The 21,202-nt window shown below is 39.5% G+C and overlaps 1 protein-coding gene across 3 annotated transcripts in view; it reads left to right on the top strand.

Annotated features, from left to right (window-relative positions):
- EIF2B3 (eukaryotic translation initiation factor 2B subunit gamma) overlaps nt 1-21,202 on the top strand; it is a 124,436-nt gene that overhangs the window by 74,219 nt on the left and 29,015 nt on the right. For 2 of the 3 annotated variants that reach the window (XM_040470021.1, XM_040470023.1), the window contains exon 6: nt 7,782-7,871. The exons of the other annotated variant lie outside the window; for it this stretch is intronic. In XM_040470021.1, the coding sequence (XP_040325955.1) occupies nt 7,782-7,871 (90 nt within the window). The remainder of the gene's footprint in view (nt 1-7,781; nt 7,872-21,202) is intronic. 3 annotated transcript variants of the gene reach the window in all.

Here is a 21,202-nt window from a genome sequence, read left to right as displayed (position 1 = left end):
ACCCCCAGGAGCTCAGGTGGTGAATACTTATTCTGGGAAACAGAAAAGTACTTCTTGGGCAAAAAGTATGCCTCTTGGGGCGCCTGGGTGGCTCAGTTGGTTGAGTGTCTGACTTTGGCTCAGGTTGTGGTCTCATAATTCATAATGCAGAGTTCGAGCCCTGCACCAGGCTCTGTACTGACAGCTTGCTCAGAGCCTGGAGCCTGCTTCCGATTCTGTGTCTCCTTCTCTCTCTGCCCCTCCCCCACTCATGTACTGTCTCACTCTGTCTCTCAAAAATAAATAAATGTAAAATAAAAATAAAAAATATGCCTCCCAAGTTCAAGTGCCACCTAAATGATGATGATGTCATGGCTCCGTGAAGAGTGAAGGGAGAAATCTTTTGGAAGAGGATTCAGATGAAGAAGAGTACTTTTTTCTAAAGGGATCATCTGAACCAAGATTTAGACCTAGAAGTGATACAATTAAGTATATTCAGAATCAGGTGGCTAAAGTTATTGATGTCATGCAAGAAAATAGTACAAAGATTAAAGAATCCTGTTATATCATTTAATCCCTCTCTCCATCCTCTGTGTGATATAGAAAACTTATCAGGTAATGCAGTTGTTTTTAGCAGCATATCCACACAGTTTCAAAGGCAAATGTGATGGCGTGGATGCAGAATAAAAGCCATCATGGCGTTGGTTGCTGTTATCCTTTTGCTAATGAGTATCATTTTTTTAATGTTTATTTATTTTTGAGAGAGACAGAGTGCAAGCAGGGGTGGGGCAAAGAAAGAGGGAGATAGTCTGAAGCAGGCTCCAGGCTCTGAGCTGTCAGCATAGAGCCCGATGTGGAGCTCAAACCCATGAACCGTGAGATCATGACTTGAGCCGAAGTCGGATGCTTAACTGACTGAGCCATCTACATGCCCCTAATTATCATTCTTATAGTCGTGAAATATCATACTTGATTTGGTGACAGAGATTTTCATTAAACAAAATCTGAATAGCAATAATAAAAGATTGCTGCATAATTTAAATGAAACCTATGTATATAACTTTCAAAACTTCTTTTTCAAGAAAATAAGAGGCAAGTATCACTTCAAATTGGATCACTGAGAATGTCCAGTTATCTTCTTCCCTTCTAACAGAAGGGAAGTTTTCAATAATTATGGTTAAGGCAAAAATAACCAGCCTCTATTTTGCCATGTTTCAAGGATCTAGTTTGAAACTGGATACTTGCCAGTTGATTGTATATGTAATTAAACCATGATATTAATATTTCATCCTGTTATTATAAGGACTTACATTATCACATTGACATGAGGATCAGGCTGGTGGTCCAGAAGCCCCTGTAGAGTACTAGATCATCAGGCTAAAAAACATGTATTGCCATTCCATCAATATTTTCAAGATTCTTCTCACATTACAATTGCTTTGCCATTGCAATTGTAATTTCCACATGTTTATGGGTGTAACAAAAGCTAAATGTTGTTGGGGCACCTGGGTGGCTTCATTGGTTAAGCATCCAACTTTTGGCTTCAGCTCAGGTCATGATCTCATGTTTCCTGAGATTGAGCCCCACATCAGGCTCTGCACTGACAGGGCAGAGCCTGCTTGGGATTCTATCTCTCACCCCCCCTTTCCCCCCCCATCTCGCTCTGCCCCTCCTCTGTTCATGCTTTCCCTCTCTCTAAAAATAAATAACTTTAAAAATTTATTTAATAAAAATAAAGCTAAACGTTGTAATGTCAGCTACAACTAAAACATTCCAGTAAACATATTTTTTACTTTAAAACCAAAAAACAAAACAAAACAAAAATACGTAATGATTAAACAATAGGGAATTGGGGCGCCTGGGTGGCGTAGTCGGTTAAGCGTCCGACTTCAGCCAGGTCACGATCTCGCGGTCCGCGAGTTCGAGCCCCGCGTCGGGCTCTGGGCTGATGGCTCAGAGCCTAGAGCCTGTTTCCGATTCTGTGTCTCCCTCTCTCTCTGCCCCTCCCCCGTTCATGCTCTGTCTCTCTCTGTCCCAAAAATAATAAATAAACGTTCAAAAAAAATTTTTTTTAAAAAAACAATAGGGAATTCGTTCTGACTCTTCTAGCCGGAGAAAAGACACTTCTTTATTGGAATATATTTAAGATTACCAAATAAAGTAGAAGGTGATTGTTTGAAGGTCTTTAAATAGAGTGGGAGGTTTTCACAATGTTGCATTGAACACTTAGAGATGGCTAAATTATCATAGGAGACTTTTATCCTCATTGGAAGTGTTGCTTCTGGTTCTTATGAGTCATTGTTTCAAGCTTTAGTTCCCCTGGCATCTGAATTCAGGAGCCATCCTTGACATTTCCTTTACCTATTAACATTCATATTTATGCAAAGAGAAGCATATGTTAGAAATAAGTTTCTCTTGTATTTTGAATTTTTGTTTAACTGAGTCTTCTTCATTCTATTCCCATTCCTTGCTCTTCTGTTCGCAAACTTTGGAGTCGGAAAAAAAGTCATTCTGTGCAGCCATGTAAACTGTTAGGACATACTCAGTTTAGATTAGTGGAAGCTTTCTTTCTTCACTGGGTCAGTGTGGAGTGTCTCATAGTAGACACCTGTTTTTCCAGTAGGCTGGAAGTCCTTCAGGTCCCATTCACAGCAATTCCGGAAGTCTAATAGTGTATCCACATGGAATGTCAAGATAAATTTCAATTTTTTAACACGCACCAACTATAAACTGCGCCTTTACCTGTCTATCAGCCTTTTTCTACTCTTCTATGAGTATGTCAGGAAATAGAATGCTCAGTTGGCCTTTGCTAAAACTTAGGCAGTGAGCAAGATAAAAAAAAACAGCTTCTTTCCTCCTGTACACATAATGGTTCTATGGATGAGGAAGAAGGGAACAGGCCCCAAGAACTTTTGACATTACCCTGAGCCTAAGGACCTTTGCCCTCATTCTGTAGATTTAAAGGAAATGAGTGTTTGAAATCCCTTGAGATCTTTTAGAGGGAAATTACAGATCCTTTTATCAACTAAAGAGACTCGGGCCTTTTTTTAGAGTCATTAAGAGCTTTGGATATTTAAAATCTTAAGTTTATTCTGCTAGAGAGCAAATTGGTATGATTTTAATGACGGTAATTACTTGTTTTGTTAAGTATTTATTTCATCCTTCATGGAGTATTTCCTTCTTTCTGGACTGCCTTTCTGAGCAGCTTTTTTATTTCCTAGCTTTTTAGTTCTCCAGATGTTCTGTACAGTGTTGGTGACACACATAGTTCTATGTTCAGTTTTCTTTCAATGAAAGTAAAGCTCAGAAAAATCTTAACCTGCATAATAATGACCAGTGTTTGCGTGGTAGTTTTCCTTAATAGTTTCCTTAGAGATCTTAAAGCTTTGTCCCTGACACACAGTACCTCCAAGTTGTTAATATTAGGAGAAATTTTGGGTAAATAAATATTGAAACACAGGTACACAGCTTGTATCTTCAACTCCTAGACATTTAAAAGTGATCTTCCCAGGGGTACCTGGGTGGCTCAGTTGGTTTGGTATCTGACTTCAGCTCAGGTCATGATGTCACAGTTTGTGAGTTTGAGTCCCACGTTGGGCCCTGTGCTGACAGCTCAGAGCCTGGAGCCTGCTTCGGACTCTGTGTCTCCCTCTCTCTGCCTCTCCCCCATTTGCACTCCGTTTTGCTCTCTCTCAAAAATAAATAAACATTAAAAAATAATTTTAAAAAATTAAATAAATAAATAAATAAATAAATAAATAAATAAATATTATCTTCCCAGAGGAGGCAGCTGCTTCTTTGGAAGCATTTCTTAATATATGCTTTCCTGTTCTCCCAGAATGTATGGGAAAACTTGGAAGCAGGATGATAAAGAGGCTTGTCTTAGGTCAATGCTGAGAACCGCATTCCTTAACACATTTATTTTTGAATGGTACTAGTAGCTAATAAACTTCTAAGTAGGATATTCAGCAAGTACAAAAACAGGGATTTTTGATCCTAACAATGCATTCTGCCTCTTTGCCCCAAATTTAAATGTGAAACTATTTGGAGCAGGACTTCATCTATATAGAATTCCTAGAATTCCTAGAAAAGAAAGAAGTTGGTAGACAGATGAGACTTATGAGATAGTACAAAAGTTTTAGAGTCACACATACCTAAGTTTTAATCGCAGTTCTTTTATTATCTACGTCTGTAACCTAGAAAAGTTTCTTTAATATAACATTGTCAACTATACTTTAATTTTTAAAAAGTTGAAGAAATAATACCAATCCTTCACAAAGTCTTCCAGAAACTAAAAGAGGAGGAAACAGTTTCCAACTTACTCTAAAATTTTTTTTTAGGGGCGCCTGAGTGGCTTAGTTGGTTAAGCATCTGACTTTGGCTCAGGTCACCATCTCACAGCTTGTGGGTTCGAGCCCTGCGTTGGGCTCTGTGCTGACACCTCAAAGCCTGGAGCCTACTTCAGATTCTGTGTTCCCTTCCCTCTCTGCCCCTCCCCACTCGTTCTCTCTGTCCCCACCCCCTTTCTCAAAAATAAAAACATCTTAAAAAATAAAATAAAAAACTTTTAAGACCTAAAATTACAACTGTTTCTAAATGTCTTATTCATTTCCATTTATTGTTTTCTTTATGTTATACAAATCCAAAGGATCTTCCTGACCTGAAGCATTCAGTCGATTACCCAGATTTTGCTGGTGCCTCTTTGAGGTTTTTAGCTTTATTTGTTTTGTTTTAAAACATCAATCCTTGGGGCGCCTGGGTGGCTCAGTCGGTTGAGCGTCTGACTTCGGCTCAGGTCATGAGCTCACAGTTCGTGAGTTCAAGCCCCGCGTTGGGCTCTGTACTGACGGCTCGGAGCCTGGAGCCTGCTTTGGATTCTGTGTCTCCTCTCTCTGCCCCTCCCCCACTCATGCTCTGTCTCTCTCTTAAAAATAAAAAAAATATTAAAAAATTAAAAAAATAAAATAAAGGGGCGCCTGGGTGGCGCAGTCGGTTAAGCGTCCGACTTCAGCCAGGTCACGATCTCGCGGTCCGTGAGTTCGAGCCCCACGTCGGGCTCTGGGCTGATGGCTCAGAGCCTGGAGCCTGTTTCCGATTCTGTGTCTCCCTCTCTCTCTGCCCCTCGCCCGTTCATGCTCTGTCTCTCTCTGTCCCAAAAATAAATAAACGTTGAAAAAAAAATTTTTTTTTAAATAAATAAATAAATAAAATAAAATATCAATACTTATTTCTGCTATTATCAAAAATAATAAAATGAAGTAAGGAAACCACCTTTTTGACAATTTAAATGTCATTAGTCTTCAAGATTTACATTCATTACAAATTCAATCTAAAAGAAAAATCCCTGAATCACCCATTTCTGTTCTTCATTATAGTCCAAATTTGTAAGTAAATCTCTAGCCTTAAGTATACCAGCTAAATTTTTGGAATTTTTTTTTCTAAAAAATGGAAGAATTTTGTTTGTTTTACCTACTTTAAAGGGATGAGAGTAAAAAGCTGACAAACATTTATAAACTATAAAATGCTATATGAAATACTGCCAATATGATAGGGATTGATAAGTTTAGATGATGGTTGTTCAGACTTTTATTTATTCGAACTTTTAAGTTATTCCTTTCCTGTCTGTATAATACAAGTTGACCTCAGCTATAAAAATGAGAGTAAATATCTACCTCATGAGGTGATTATGAGGACTAAATAATATAGATAGAGTGTATTAAATGATTCAAGGAATTTGTAAACCAAGGGACTAAACAGGAGAGTGCAACTTTCCAGATTGGTTAGATCAAGGGAAAGAATTATCAGGGTGTGGACTTCAAATGAAACCCTGGTACCACAAGGTAACCACATTCGCATTTGTAAAATTCTATTTCCTCAGGAATTTCTTAGAACTCAAGAATCTCAAATTGGAAAGTACCTTCTACTTTCTTCAACCTCATTGTATACATTAATTGGCTTGTGGGGATGGGGAGGCAGGTTATGAGTATGGGGTCCTAAGTCTGACAACTTCTGTTGCTCTTTTAGAAGCATTTTGTTACCGCTTCTCCCAGTCTCCCAAAAGAGTGGAAGCCTGGGGCGGTGCACCTTAACTTATTTGATAAATTGTTTCTAGAGTATCTAGATCCCGTGAGAATAACTTTCCTTAAAAGTATAAGCCAGCTGGGGCACCTAGGTGACTCAGTCGGTTGAGTGTCCAACTTCGGCTCAGGTCACGATCTCACAGTGTGAGTTCGAGCCCTGCATCAGGCTCTGTGCTGACAGCTCAGAGCCTGGAGCTTGCTTCGGATTCTGTCTCCTTCTCTCTCTGCCCCTCCCCACTTGTGCCCTGTCTCTCTCTCTCAAAAATAAATAAATGTAAAAAAAAAATTTTTTTTTTTTTTTAAGTATAAACCAGTCAAAGCACAGTAACACAATGTAGAAGAAAGGTAATAATCAGGTATCTGTGATTGGAATCTCAATTTTTCTACCCTGCTTCTTCCCTCCTGTCTTTCAGCTGTCTTTGTTATTAAATAAAATGACCTTGGACATTATAAGCATGGCATTTCTTAAGGCTCAAACCAAAACGTCAAACTAAAACAGACAGCAACTAAACAAATACCTTAATCTGACCTAATTTATTCATTTGTTTATTCAACAGCTGTTTATTAAATACACTGTGTGAGGTACAATGCTAAATGGTAAGGGTATAAAGATAAATCTCTGGAAAAAAAAAAAAAAAGATAAATCTCTGCCCTCAGGGAACTTCCAGTCTGTTGGGAGAGAGAGCCAAGTAAGGAAGCTGTTACCTTACTGGATGATAACTTAACTGATAGAGATGGGCACCAAGTGCTGTGGGAGCAGGAACTTGAGTTGTCAGTGAAGGTTTCCTGGAGGAAGTATATCTGGGGAAAGTCCTGATGAATACATAAGAGTAGGGAGTTAGGGAGTATTCACAGAATTTTACTTCATTTTCTGTGGAAATGGAATAATACATACCAGATCATGAAGAAAGCATGGCTGAAATATGGCCTGCAGAAAGTGGGGCAGTTGGAGTAAAAGCAAGAAAATGTTAATCATAAGAATTGTGAGTTGGAATTTGTGATAGAAGAAGGTGACTTGTCAGTGATTTGATAGTTCACCTAAAGTCCTCATAAAGTGTGAGATAGAGTTTCTATAAAGAGAAGACCTTTTCTATGGTAGGAGTAGAGCTAGTATTCACCATGTTGGCCAGAGTAGGGTGTGAGCAGCATGGCTCTGACCCTTATAAACTTTTTAAATTTTTTTTTATATTTACTTATTTTTTTCTTTTTTTAATGTTTATTTTTGAGACAGAGAGAGACAGAGCATGAATGGGGGAGGGGCAGAGAGAGAGGGAGACACAGAATCGGAAGCAGGCTCCAGGCTCTGAGCCATCAGCCCAGAGCCTGACACGGGGCTTGAACCCACAAACTGTGAGATCATGACCTAAGCCAAAGTCGGACGCTTAACCGACTGAGCCACCCAGGCGCCCCTTTAAAATTTTTTTAAATGTTTATTTATTTTTGAGACAGAGAGAGACAGAGCATGAACGGGGGAGGGTCAGAGAGAGAGAGGGAGACACAGAATCCGAAGCAGGCTCCAGGCTCTGAGCTGTCAGCATAGAGCCCAACGTAGGGCTCGAACTCACGGACCGTGAGATCATGACCTGAGCTGAAGTCGGATGCTCAACAGACTGAGCCACCCAGGTGCCCCACGCTTATAAACTTCTTAATGCCTACTACCTAATAATAGGATAGAACCACGTTACTTGATTGTGAACCCTTTCTCTCTTATTGTTTTTGCAGGCACCCTAGAATACATTTCCACACAGGCCTTGTGGATGCCCATCTCTACTGCTTGAAAAAATACGTTGTGGACTTCCTAATGGAAAATAAGTAAGGAAGAGGGAGGTAGAGTCAAACTCACAGTGTGTAAACTACCTTGATTCTTAGTTAACAGTTTTAAACCCTGATAATGTTAGATAACTTGTTTATATAAATAATAGTTGATTCTCGCCTTTGTTTTAAAAATAAAATTGTGTTATTAGCATACTGTTATTTTTGTCTGTATCAGAGTCCCTGCTTGTATTTGGGGGGCCAGTGTTACAATAAGCCAACAGAATATTTTTGTAAAACTAATCATAACATATGGTGCCTCTTTCTGCATAGTTCCGGTTCTTCTTCCTTCTGCAAGATTGAGCTCCCTAGCTCTAGTGCTATTTGCCTCCAAGCAGGTATCCTTCCCCTAGGCAATTATCCTACAGATGGGCCCTCTTAGCAAAGTTTCAGAGACTTAGCCAAGAAGAGTGGAGAAAAAAACAAGTTTCCCTCCAATTTTGGAAAAGTCCATCTCACTGGGTGAATGTTTATGAATGCAGAAAAACCAAATTTGGTACTTTTTCTGATTTCCCTTTGAGTATAGAACTATGGTCCTTAAATACTCTCCACAGACTATATCTGGCAGATCACAGGACTTAGGTTTCCAGGGAAAAAAACTCCTCTGAGGTTGATCTCAAAGATTTTTTATAGTAAATGCACTTAGAGTCCTCAGAGGAACAGGTAGGAAAAGATTTAAGAGGAGGAGAGGAGCAGCTAGTCTCCCTTGATGGCTGCGGGATAAGTTTCTGCCTTGAATAGTACTGGTGGACTGGAAAGCAAGTGGGCTAGTACCACAGCACCAAGTTCCCTCAGACCAGCTGAGGAAGAAAGTCTGAGAACCTGAGTTTAAACACTAGCATGCTTTTGGCTGATAGACTTGGATATATACAGGAATATTAAGGGGAAGGGGAATTGTTCCTCCGTGCCCAGTATATTTCTTGCTTCCTAACCCTTACCCCCACAACACCTGGTAAACCTCTACAGGAATACCCATTTAGAACCAATGGTAAAAGAAATCATTTGGATTCCTAGAAAACTTTGTCAGGGATTGTCGTTTCTCTATTTCCCCACCTTAGGACACTGTTGCCTTGCTCCCCTCTAATTTATTATTGTGTTTGATCATTCAATCAACAAATATTTATTAAGCACCTGTTATGAGGCAGGCATTGTGTTAGATCAACTGTGGGACCAATGGTAAATAAGCAGACATAGGCCCTGCCCTCAGGAAATTTACAGCCTAAGCTCCACAGTAGATTGCAGAGCTTTGTTTTTTTTTGTTTTGTTTTTTTTTTTAATTTTTTTTTCAACGTTTATTTATTTTTGGGACAGAGAGAGACAGAGCATGAACAGGGGAGGGGCAGAGAGAGAGAGGGAGACACAGAATCGGAAACAGGCTCCAGGCTCTGAGCCATCAGCCCAGAGCCCGACGCGGGGCTCGAACTCACGGACCGCGAGATCGTGACCTGGCTGAAGTCAGACGCTTAACCAACTGCGCCACCCAGGCGCCCCGAGCTTTGTTTTTTAAATAGCAAAGAGACTTGGGGCACCTGAGTGGCTCAGTCAGTTAAGTGTCTGGCCCTTGGTTTCGGCTTAGATCATGATCTCACAGTTCATGGGTTTGAGTCCCACATCGGACTCTGCAATGACAGGTGGACCCTGGTTGGGATTCTCTCTCTCCCTCTCTCTGTCCCTCCCCTGCACATGCTCACGCTCACATGCGCTCTCTCTTTCTCTCGCTCTCAAAATAAATAAAACTTTAAAAATAAATAAAAATAAAAATATTAAATAGCAAGGGACATGCTGCCAAAATTAGTCATTGATTATTGATTCAGGACCTGTTTTCCAGTCACCAGTCCGGGCTATATATATTCCAAAAATGAAGTTAACTCTTGGCCTTTAAGGGCTTGGTTTTTTTTTGGTTTTTTGTTTCTTTAATTTTTTAACCTTTATTTATTTTTGAGAGACAGAGCACAAGCAGGGGAGGGGCAGAGAGAGAGGGAAACACAGAATTCGAAGCAGTTTCCAGGCTCAGCTGTCAACACAGAGCGTGACGTGTGGCTCGAACCCACAAACGGTGAGATCATGACTTGAGCCAAAGTCAGAAGCTTAACTGACTGAGCCACCCAGGCGCCCCTAAGGGCTTGTTTTTTATTCTCAAGTGAAAATGAGGCCCTGTCTTGAAGTAGGCCCTGGCCTTGATATGTTGAAAGAGGATGCACTAGTAGTAGAAATTGTGATTTCTTTTTTAAATATTTACTATGGAAAACTTCACAGGAATGCAGAAGTAGAGACAATAATGTAATGAAATCCCATGTGTCCATCACACAGCTTCAACAATTATCAATTCATGGCCAATGTTGTTTTATATATGTCACCACCCATCTCTCCACTGGCATGCCAGATTATTTTAAAGCAGGTCATTATGATTTTGTAATTTCATCTGTAATTATTTGAATTGTTATTATCTATAAATATCTGAATGTGTATATGTAAAATATAAAGTCTTTATCTTTTAAAGAAACACCTCAATACCATTATCACACCTTAAAACAATAACAACAACAACAACAAACAGTGCTCCTTAATACTACCAAATGGGATTTTAGCTTTTGATGTCTGGATATGCAGACAGTTTTGCACCAAAGTTAGCTTCACCCTAGCTGCAGTAGCTCCTTTGTAATTCATCTGGCCACCAGTTAGCTGTTCCCACACCTGGCAAGTGTACTCCAGTGGTATGTGCCCTGAGGACAAGCCTTAATTTGGTGATTCTGTGGCTCCTGGCCAGAAGCTCTGCCAAATGGGACTTTCCCAGAGCCCGTTCCAATAGAGCATGATACAGTCTCAGCTCAAACTGCCACCCCATCTCAAGATCTGTTAAAACACCCTTATCTCTTTATCCCCATCATCTACCCTTCACCTGTCAGATTCGTTGGGATTAAAAGCATTATACTGAAAAGTGATATATTTCAATATATTAGGAAAAGTATAAAGGCACACAGGACAAATTAGAATGGTACTCAAGAGAGATTCTTTATTCCTGGCTGGAATAGTGGAGGCCTTATCTCAAAGGTGTGGGAGATGGGGTTGAATAGGTTGGTGGAAGCAGCATGTACAAGGCTTTGAAAGCTTAGCAGGGAGTTGGGAATGCAAGCTGGTGCAGCCACTCCGGAAAACAGTATGGAGGTTCCTCAAAAAACTAAAAATAGAACTACCCTACGACCCAGCAACTGCACTACTAGGCATTTATCCACGGGATACAGGTATGCTGTTTCGAGGGGACACATGCACCCCCATGTTTATAGCAGCCCTATCAACAATAGCCAAAGTATGGAAAGAGCCCAAATGTCCATCGATGGATGAATGGATAAAGAAAAGTGGTATGTGTGTGTGTGTATGTATATATATATACATACACACACACACACACACACACACAGAATGGAGTATTACTCGGCAATCAAAAAGAGTGAAATCTTGCCATTTGCAACTACGTGGATGGAACTGGAGGACATTATGCTAAGTGAAATTAGAGAAAGACGAAAATCATATGACTTCACTCATATGAGGACTTTAAGAGATAAAACAGTTGAACATAAGGGAAGGGAAACAAAAATAATATAAAAACAGGGAGGGGGACAAAGCAGAAGAGACTCACAAATATGGAGAAGAAACTGAGGGGTTGTAAGAAGGGGGATGGGCTAAATGGGTAAGGGGCACTAAAGAATCTACTCCTGAAATCATTGTTGCACTATATGCTAACTCATTTGGATGTAAATTTTTAAAAATTAAATAAAAAAAAAAAAAGTTTAGCAGGGAGTTACAAATCTTCAAACAGAATAGTCCCTTTTGGAAGGAGCAACAGTACAACCTGGCAAGGGAACATAGACCATGCTGGATGGGAAAGAGGCTCCTTCAAGGTAATTAAGAGGCGTTTATAATTATCTGGTTATGAAATGATGACTCCTTTAGGGATGGGAGGGTAGAAGTAAACCAGGTAGACACAACTTTCAGAAAGACACTTTGGCAATCTTCTGTCTTTCACCTATGAAAGTCAACATATTCTGCCCTGTGTTTTTTGTTCAGTTGTGTTTTTTTTAGCTGTTTACATGTTAATGTCTTCAATCCAAATTCTTTTGAGATTAGATACCTACCGGGATTGCTAACACATTCAGTATATGCTTGGTAAATGGGATGAAAAGAGATGTGATGATAGCTCACATCTCACATCCTCAACAGAAGTAATGTGATTTTTCAGTAGTGGAAGCAGAGATGAGGATTTCTATAGCTGACCAAGTAGAAAAGCTATAAGGTAAACTGGGGAGAAAAGAAAACCTGCACTCTCTTTGACAAGAGAAGTTTAGTAACTGAGCTGTGTGATCTTGATACGTGTTTACCTTTCTGAACCTTACTTTTCTCATCTAAAAATTGGGAATAATAATACTTGACATTTATGATTCTTGTGAAAAATACTTGTAAAGAGCTGAGAGCAATAGTTGGTGCACAGTAAGAACTCAAAAAAAATTTTTTTATAGTTTACATTCTACATTTTATTTACCTTTTTTATGCTATTACATGGTCCTTATACTATCTATTTTTTTCTTCTCAATTTTTATTTAAATTCCAGTCAGTTAACATACAGTGTAATACTGAACTCAGGAATAGAACCCAGTGATTCATCACTTACATACAACACCCAGTGCTAATCACAAGTGCCCTCTTTAATACCCATCACCCATTTAGCCCCTCTCCTACTCACCTCCTTCTGTCAACTCTGTTCTCTATTGTTAAGAGTCTCTTACGGTTTGCTTCCCTCTCTGTCTCTCTTTTTGCCTTCCCCTATGTTTTTGTTTCTTAAATTCCACCTATGAATGAAATCACACGGTATTTATCTTTCTCTGACTTATTTCACTTAGCATAATACACTCTGCCTCCATCCATATCATTGCAAAAGGCAAGATTTAATTCTTTTTGATGGCTGAGTAACATTCCATTGTGTATATATACCACATCTTCTTTATCCATTCATCAATCCGTGGACACCTGGGCTCTTTCCATAGTTTGGCTACTGTTGATAATGCTGCTATAAACATCAGGGTGCAGGTATCCCTTTGAATCTGTATTTTTGTATCCTTTGGGTAAATATCTAATAGTGCGGTTGCTGGGTCATAGGGTAGTTCTGTTTTTAACTTTTTAAGGAACCTCCACACTGTTTTCCACAGTGGCTACAATCAGTTTGCATTCTCACCAACAGTGCAAGAGGGCTCCCATTTCTCCACATCCTCACCAACAGCTGCTATTTCCTGTGTTGTTAATTTTAGCCATTCTGACAGGTGTGAGGTGGTATCTCATCGTGATTTTGATTTGTATTTCCCTGATGATGAGTGATGTTGAGCATCTTTTCATGAGTCCGTTAGCCCTCTGGATGTCTTCTTCGGAAAAATGTATTCATGTCTTCTGCCTATTTCTTAACTGGATTACTTGTGTTTGGGGTGTTGAGTTTAATAAGTTCTTTATAGATTTTAGATACTAACCCTTTATCAGCTATGTCATTTACAAATTTCTTCTCCCATTCTGTAGGCTGCCTTTTAGTTTTGTTGATTGTTTCCTTCACTGTGCAGAAGCTTTTTATCTTGATAAAGTCCCAATAGTTATTTTTGTTTTAGTTTCCCTTGCCTCTACCTATGTGTTTAGTAAGAATTCACTATGGCTAAGTCAAAGAGGTTGCTGCCTGTGTTCTACTCAAAGATTTTGATGTTTTCCTGTCTCACATTTAGGTCTTTCATCCATTTTGAGTTTATTTTGGTGTATAATATAAGAAAGTGGTCAGGTTTCATCCACATGTTGCTGTCCAGTTTTCCCAACACCATTTATTGAAGGGACTATCCTTTCCCATTGGGTATTTTTCCCTGCTTTGTCAAAGATTAGTTGACCGTACAGTTGTGGGTCCATTTCTGGGTTTTCTGTTCTGTTCCATTGATCTATGTGTCTCTTTTTGTGCCAGTACCATACTGTCTTGATGACTATAGCTTTGTAATATACCTTCAAGTCTGGAATTTTTTTTATGTTTTTTTGTTTTCTTTTGTTTTTGAAAGAGAGAGAGCAGGGGAGGGGCAGAGAGAGAGGGAGAGAGAGAATCCCAAGCAGGCTTCACGCTGAGTGGAGCCCTCAACACAGAGCTCAATCTCATGACCATGAGATTATGACCTGAGCCGAAATCAGGAGTCAGAGGCTTAACCTACTGAGCCACCCAGGTGCCCCCAAAAAGTTGTTTTTAAATTCTGAAACAGTGAGTTAGACTTACCATAATTATTTTTATTTTTTAAATATCTGTTTATTTTCAGATCATGACCTTAGCAAAAATCAAGAGTCAGATGCTTAACCGACTGAGCCACCCAGGTGCTCCTTACCATAAGTTTTTTTTTTAACTCAAACATTTAATAAATACCCAAATATATTCTTTGAGTGTTTATTGGATTGACATAAGCCTAAACAGTCTTTCCAACCTGTAGGATTGGAACATGTTTTTCTTTCTCAAGCCATAGCACCAACATTGAAAATTTACTCTCATAGAAGTTTTCAGTATTTTTGTTAAAAAGGAAAAGGGTAGTGGCACCTGGGTGGCTCAGGTCATGATCTCAGTTTGTGTGTTTGAACCCCACGTCGGCCTCTGCTCTGAAACTTGGAGCCTGCTTTGGATTCTCTTCCTCTTTCTCTGCCCCTCCTCTGAGCACTCGCTCTCTCTCTCTCTTTCTCAAAAATAAATCAACGTTAAAAAAAAAAAAAGAGGAAAAGGGTATCACAGAATACTGTATATATACCAAGTGCCTAGCTTTAACTAAAATCAGTACCTTTTAATCCAAAATAATGTCCTGTTTACTATTCCATATATATCTATTTACTTTGAAGGCAAAAAGAAAAAGAAGCCTGAGAAGAAAGCATGGGTTAACTTCGCAATCACCTTACCTTCCCAATTATAGCTCCTCTGCAAGAGATGAGAAAAGAGGCAAGAAAACCCAAGCCCTTAATATTCTGCCCTGCAAGGGTGCCTCAGTGGCTCCGTCGGTTAAGCATCTGACTTAGCTCAGTTCATGGTCTCACAGTTCAGGTGTTCGAGCCCTGCATCAGAGAGCCCCTCCCTCGCTCTCTCTCTTTCTCAAAAATAAATAAAAATATAAAAAAAAAAAAATTCTGCTCTGCAAACTTGAGTTCCTGGCCCTATAAAAGTACGTTTCCTCTTCTACCTCTTTCCTAATTAATATTTTGAAGGACTGACTTGAGGTGGAGGACGCTTAGAGGATTTTAAGTCTCTTTTGATTTGCTTACAAAAACAAAATGCAAAAGTAGCTAAATATTTCCCTTTGCCATGGACATCATTTTTAGGCCTTCCCTGGAAGCTTGTAGCCACAAGGAGGACCCAATCAGAAATCAAGGCAAAAATGCTAAAAATATCAGACTTCATCAGAACTAATAATTATGTATTTTTTCAAATATTGGATTTTTAAATTTTTTTTTTTAACATTTATTCATTTTTGAGAGAGTGTGAGTAGGGGAGGGGGAGAGAGAGGGAGACACTGAATCCAAAGCAGGCTCCAGGCTCCAAGCTGTCAGCACAGAGCCCAATGTGGAGCCCATGAACTGTGAGATCATGACCTGAGCCAAAGTTGGACACTTAACCAACTGAGCCACTCAGGTGCCCCTCAAATGTTGGATTTTTACTGGTAGTAATATTAGTAATAGAGAAACATATTTAGAGTTTATTACAATTCCAAATCAGGAAAGCTCTACTTTCTATATCCAAGAATTAGAAGAAGAAATCATTCCCAGCTCTCTAGCCTAGGGGGTTGACACTCAGTTGTTTACACATTCATTCAGAAATATTTATTCAAATAAATATTTATTTAGCACTTACTATTGTAAAGACAATAAGCAAAAAATTATAAATCCTGTGGAAAGTACTATGGTTGCAGGAAACAGAGTACTAGTTAATATAGTATAGTGGAAAGAGTCATGGGCTTTGGGATAGATATGGAGTAAGTTTCGGCTCTGCCAACTATAAAAGCTGTATTAACTTTAAAAAAGATCTTAGTCTTTCTAAGCCCTGATTATCTCACTTATAAAAATAAGGGCAATAGTACCTACCATGAGAATTGCTGTAAGAATTTGAGATGATATATATTAATTTCTTAGCATAACACTCCAAAGTGATAGGGATTTGGGGCGCCTGGGTGGCTCAGTTGGTTAAGCATCTGACTCTTGATCTCAGCTCAGGTCATGATCTCACGGTTCGTGAGTTTGAGCCCCACATTGGGCACTGTGCTGACAGTGCGGAGCCTGCTTGGGATTCTCTCTCTCTGCCCCCTTGCTCCCCACTTGTACGCACTCTTTCTCTCAAAAAAAACTTAAAAAAAAATTTTAATGATATGGATTAAAAAAGGTTATATAATTGTCTTTGCTGTGAGAGTATAGAAGCCTACAAGTGTTATGAAAGGCTTCCAAGAAGAGAGATTTGAGAGCGATCTTAAGGCTCAATAAATTTTCACAAAGTGAACACACCCTAAGGAGATAAGATCAGATCTGTACTTTAGTAAAAACCACAATATCCAGGGGTGGATAGAAGGAAGAAGAGACATGATCAGATTATATTTTAGAGAGAGTATTCTGTCTACAATATGAAGGACAGAGTTCAAAAGGTAAGACCGGAGGGAGTAAGACCAATTAAAAGCATTGAAGGAATCCAAGTGAATAACAGTGCCTTAGGCTAGGTGGTGGCAGTAGAGATGGAGAGGAGTTGACAGTTATTGAAAGAGATTTAGGGCATAAAAATCAGCAATGTTTGGTGAATGGTTATGTGAAGAAGGAAGAAGGAAAAGTCTGGTAATTACTAGATCTCTAGCTTGGGTGGCTAAATGAAGCTTCATGTCACCGAGCAAGATAAGCAGTGTTGGTGAGGGAGGTTTGGGATGAAGATGGGTGCAGTTTTAGACATTGAGTTTAAGTTATCTGTGGGTCATCTAAATGGCATGGTCCATCAGACAGCTGGAAATGTGGGACTAAAGTAAAGGAGGGAGGTCTTGGCTATGGGTTCACATTTGGGAATGAGCAGCAAAGAAGCCAGTAAGCGATAATCTGCCTCAGGGAGACGAATAGCATGAGAACAATCAGAGGGCAAAAAGAAAAATACCAAGAAACACCAAATATTTTAGGAGAAACCGAGAGAAATAGGAACAGATCAAGAGAGTGATAGCACAGAAAGTAAGGGAAGAAGACATAAGGAATGGCCTATGACTGTGGAATTTGGAAAATTCAAAAAATATAAAAAGAAAATATTACCCATAATTCTACTGTGTAATAACTGACAACATTTTAGTGTATTTCTTTCCATTATTTTGTTTATTTTTATATATACATATACATACTTGAAATCATGCTGTAAAAATATCTTGTTTTTTCTTTATTCAGTATTATTCATGAGCATTTTCCTTTCATTAAAACATTCTTACAATCAGTTTTGTCTATATGATATTAGATTATTATTTATTCAGCAAATATTTATTGAGCATAATGTGTTTTCCTTGGATAGATTTATAGAAATAGAACTACAGGGTGAAATAATATGAATGAAATTTTGGGGGTGATAGTGGGTTGGTCTGGAGCCAATAGCCAAGAAAGAATTCTTGAAACGTCTTTGGTGCAAAAAGGTGATTTTATGAAAGGACAGGACCCGTGGCAGGAAATGCTACACTGGGGTCGTGATAGGTAACTGAGTATATACCCTCAGGTTGGGAGGGGGTTAGGGATAGAGTGAGTCTCTAAGGTATTTTGGAAGCAAGGTTTCCAGGACCTTGAGAAATTAGGTGTTGTTAGGAAAATGCCATTTATTACCGTTTGGTAGAACCTCAGCCATGAGACTCTTCAGATGTATATCACGGGGCCATAAGTTTGGAGTATGATTGCCAGCATATATCTTGGGGCAGCTGAGATAAAGGAAGTTTCCAAAGGAATTTTTATATGTTAAGGTAGACTCAAAGATTCCTGGGGGGTCAGGATAACGCTAAGCCAAGATTCTCTTTTGCCCCTAGCAAAGTGTCATCATTGAGGCAGCTGAGCTCCTAGAGGGAGGTCACTCTGCCGGTTTCAAGGACTTGTCAGTGGGCTATAGGGAGTAAGGGAATTTAATTTTTCATGTGCCATAGTTTCCCATATCGCCATGGTAAGCACTTAAACCCCTTTCCTTTGTTCTTGGGTAGCCAGGAGTGTCCAAGGAGTATCACATATATCCCACCTGGGTGCTGTTAGCCTGTACTTTGCCCTCAGCTTGCTCCACACTCCCTCATTATCTTCAATACTTTTTCTATGTATTGCCACTTTTCAGAAAATATTTTACCAGTTTATACTCTGACTCCCCTTGTATGAAAGTAACTGTCTCAAAGCACCCTTATCAGTAATGAGAATTATTTTAAATCTGCTGATTTGATTCAGGGAGAAATTGCATCTTGTTTTAATTTTTATCTCTTTAAAAGTATTTTTGAACCCTTCTATCTATCTGTTAAGGATATTAATCTTTTGTCTTACTGGTAGCAACTATTTTTTGTCTTCTTAATTTGGTAGAGTTGTTTGCTTATAGCTAGTCAGAATCTGTTGTTCTCCTTTGTGATTTCTTATTTCTTGGAAGCTTATAATTCATGAGATGAGGCATCCTTCTAGGAAGGCTGTGTATAAGAGGGAATGGGAAATGTGAGGTTGCCCGTGCCCAGGGCAGTAGATCCAGCCACTTATCTTCAGCCCCAAGGACAGGATGTTCACAAAGGTTCACAGTGGCCTATCCCTGTTCTTGGCATAGCATTGAGCTGCCTCTACTTTGAGTAGGAAGCAGGAAGAGTAATTTTGTCCTCTGTAATGCTGCTGAGCTAACTGCATTATGGGGATTGACCTGATGCTGAGCGCCAGCAGAGGCAGGTGGGACCTGGCAGGACTGCTTCATGTCCTCTCTTTAAATCACTGTCTGATCTCCGTAAAGGGCTCTGCCCTAAGGGGCTGTGTGCCAAGGCTTGTTTACTTGCTTCTTGCCATGATGGTTCTGTTTGGCCCATAATGTAAATATCATGGCTCTGAAATCCCCCAGCTGTCCATGCTTTGTCATTTCTTCAAAGGGAACTGACTTGTTTTCCACCAGAGGGGGCCAAGGAACATTTGCTACCCACACTGGTTTGGTGCATTAAAGAGGGAGAAAAAGAGCTAAGAGTAAGTGTTGTTTCATTCTTTGTATTCATATGGAAATTTTTAATCTCCATCAAAGGATCAGGAGAAAAATCACATTGAAATTCAATACAAGAGCTTCCAGCTTACACAGAATTTTTCAAAGATGTCTGACTTGATCCTTTAAAAATGACAAAAACCATGAACTGTGTAGCTCCAGGGTTCATAATTTTGCTTACCCTCCTCAGCCTCTGCCTCTGTCTTGCCTTCCTATCTGTACTCCATCTGTGTGGTCCCATGTCAGCCTGCAGAGCTTCTTTGAATGGGAGTGGGGGAAGGGCTTGAAGTATGCAGCAGCAGTTTATTGGGCTGCTTATACATTAAACCACATTTTCATCTTTCAGAGTCTCCCTGTCTTCAGTCTCCTTATATCAGGCCTATTTCCACTGCTACCAGAATTATCTTACTAAGAAATAAAACTGATTATGTCACTTTCTTGCTTAAAAATCACCAGTAGCTTCTCAGTCCAGACTAGAGACTGCCACAAAAGGCTTCCATGATTTGGCGTCCTTGCCTACCTGATCAACCTCATCTCCCTCTACACTGTTCCTTTTAAATCCATGATCAGGCTGCTGTCCACTGGATTATGAATTCTTTGAAGTCAGAAACAGTATATTTCCAAGGCCTAGCACAGTAAATGGCATATTAATAGATGCTTGTTAAATCCTAAATAAATTAGTGATTTCAAATTCTGACAAGTTTACAGCATGAGAGAGAAAACTAAAAATCATGTGCTGGTCTCTTACCCTTCTGTGCTTTTAATTCCTTTGCTAAGTATAAATCAAAAGCATACTTATTGTACTAAGGATCAGGTCCCTTCTTCCCTGTTCCAGATTACTGGTCATTTAGACCCAACATTCTGTCTCAGTACCCTCTAGGAATCACCATGTCTCCTGCGACCCAGGAAGGCCAAATAAAGGAGAGCTCCAAAGCTCTTGGCCAAGATTGCTTACTGCTTATAAAAATGTATAAAAATAGTGCTGGAATTTTTTTGGCGTTCTGAAAGTTCTTCTACACATTGATCTGTGATCTGATTTTCCATAAGTGCTGTCCTCGACTGATCTGATTACATGAAAGTAAATTGAAGTTAACTTTGTTGGAGGAATTCCTTGATAGCCATTGGTGAATAAGTACAACTGTCATAAGGAAACCTACTCTTTTTTTTAAAATTTTTTTAATGTTTATTTATTTTTGAGAGAAAGAGACACAGAGTGTGAGCAGGGGAGAGGCAGAGAGAGGGGAGACACAGAATCTGAAGCAGGCTCCAAGCTCTGAGCTGTCAGCACAGAGCCTGATACGGGGCTTAAACCCACGAACTGTGAGATCATGACGTGAGCCGAAGTCAGACACTCAACCAGCTGAGCCACCCAGGCGTCCTGAGGAAGCCTACTGTTAAGTAGATGGGAAGATGAAATCTGCATGGGAAGTACCTAGTCATTAAAGTGAATTTTATTTTTTTTTATTTTTATTTTTAAAAAAATTTTTTTAACGTTTATTTATTTTTGAGACAGAGACAGAGCATGAACAGGAGAGGGGCAGAGAGAGAGGGAGACACAGAATCTGAAACAGGCTCCAGGCTCTGAGCTGTCAGCACAAAGCCCAACGTGGGGCTGGAACTCATAGACCATGAGATCATGACCTGAGCCGAAGTCGGACGCTTAACCAACCAAGCCACCCAGGCGCCCCTAGAGTGAATTTTAAATTTGCAGAGTCTGAATCCAACCAGGAGAGTAGTACCATAGAAGCTGAGAAAAAAATGAGAGGCAAGAAATTTAGAAATGTCCTAAAAATGTAAAATTTCATAATTTGCACAAATAATGAAAGAATCACCTGTAATTCCTCTACTCTAAGGGAGTATAGAGCAGAAATCATATATATAGTCTTTGAATAATACACCTGTTGATATTAGAAAAGTTTTTTTAAAAACTCATCATGATGGGGTGCTTGGGCAGTTGAGTGGCCGACTTGATTTCATCTCAGGTCATGATCCCAGGGTCATGGGATGGAGCCCTGTTTTCTCAAAATAAATAAGTAAACTTTAAAAAAAAAATTCTCTCTCTGCCTCTCTTCCCTGCTCACATGCTCTCTTTCTA

This window comes from Herpailurus yagouaroundi, unplaced genomic scaffold, assembly GCF_014898765.1.
Source record: "Herpailurus yagouaroundi ecotype Mexico unplaced genomic scaffold, PumYag 77, whole genome shotgun sequence".
Classification (NCBI taxonomy): domain Eukaryota; kingdom Metazoa; phylum Chordata; class Mammalia; order Carnivora; family Felidae; genus Herpailurus; species Herpailurus yagouaroundi.
This window is presented reverse-complemented; position numbering and strand designations above follow the sequence as displayed.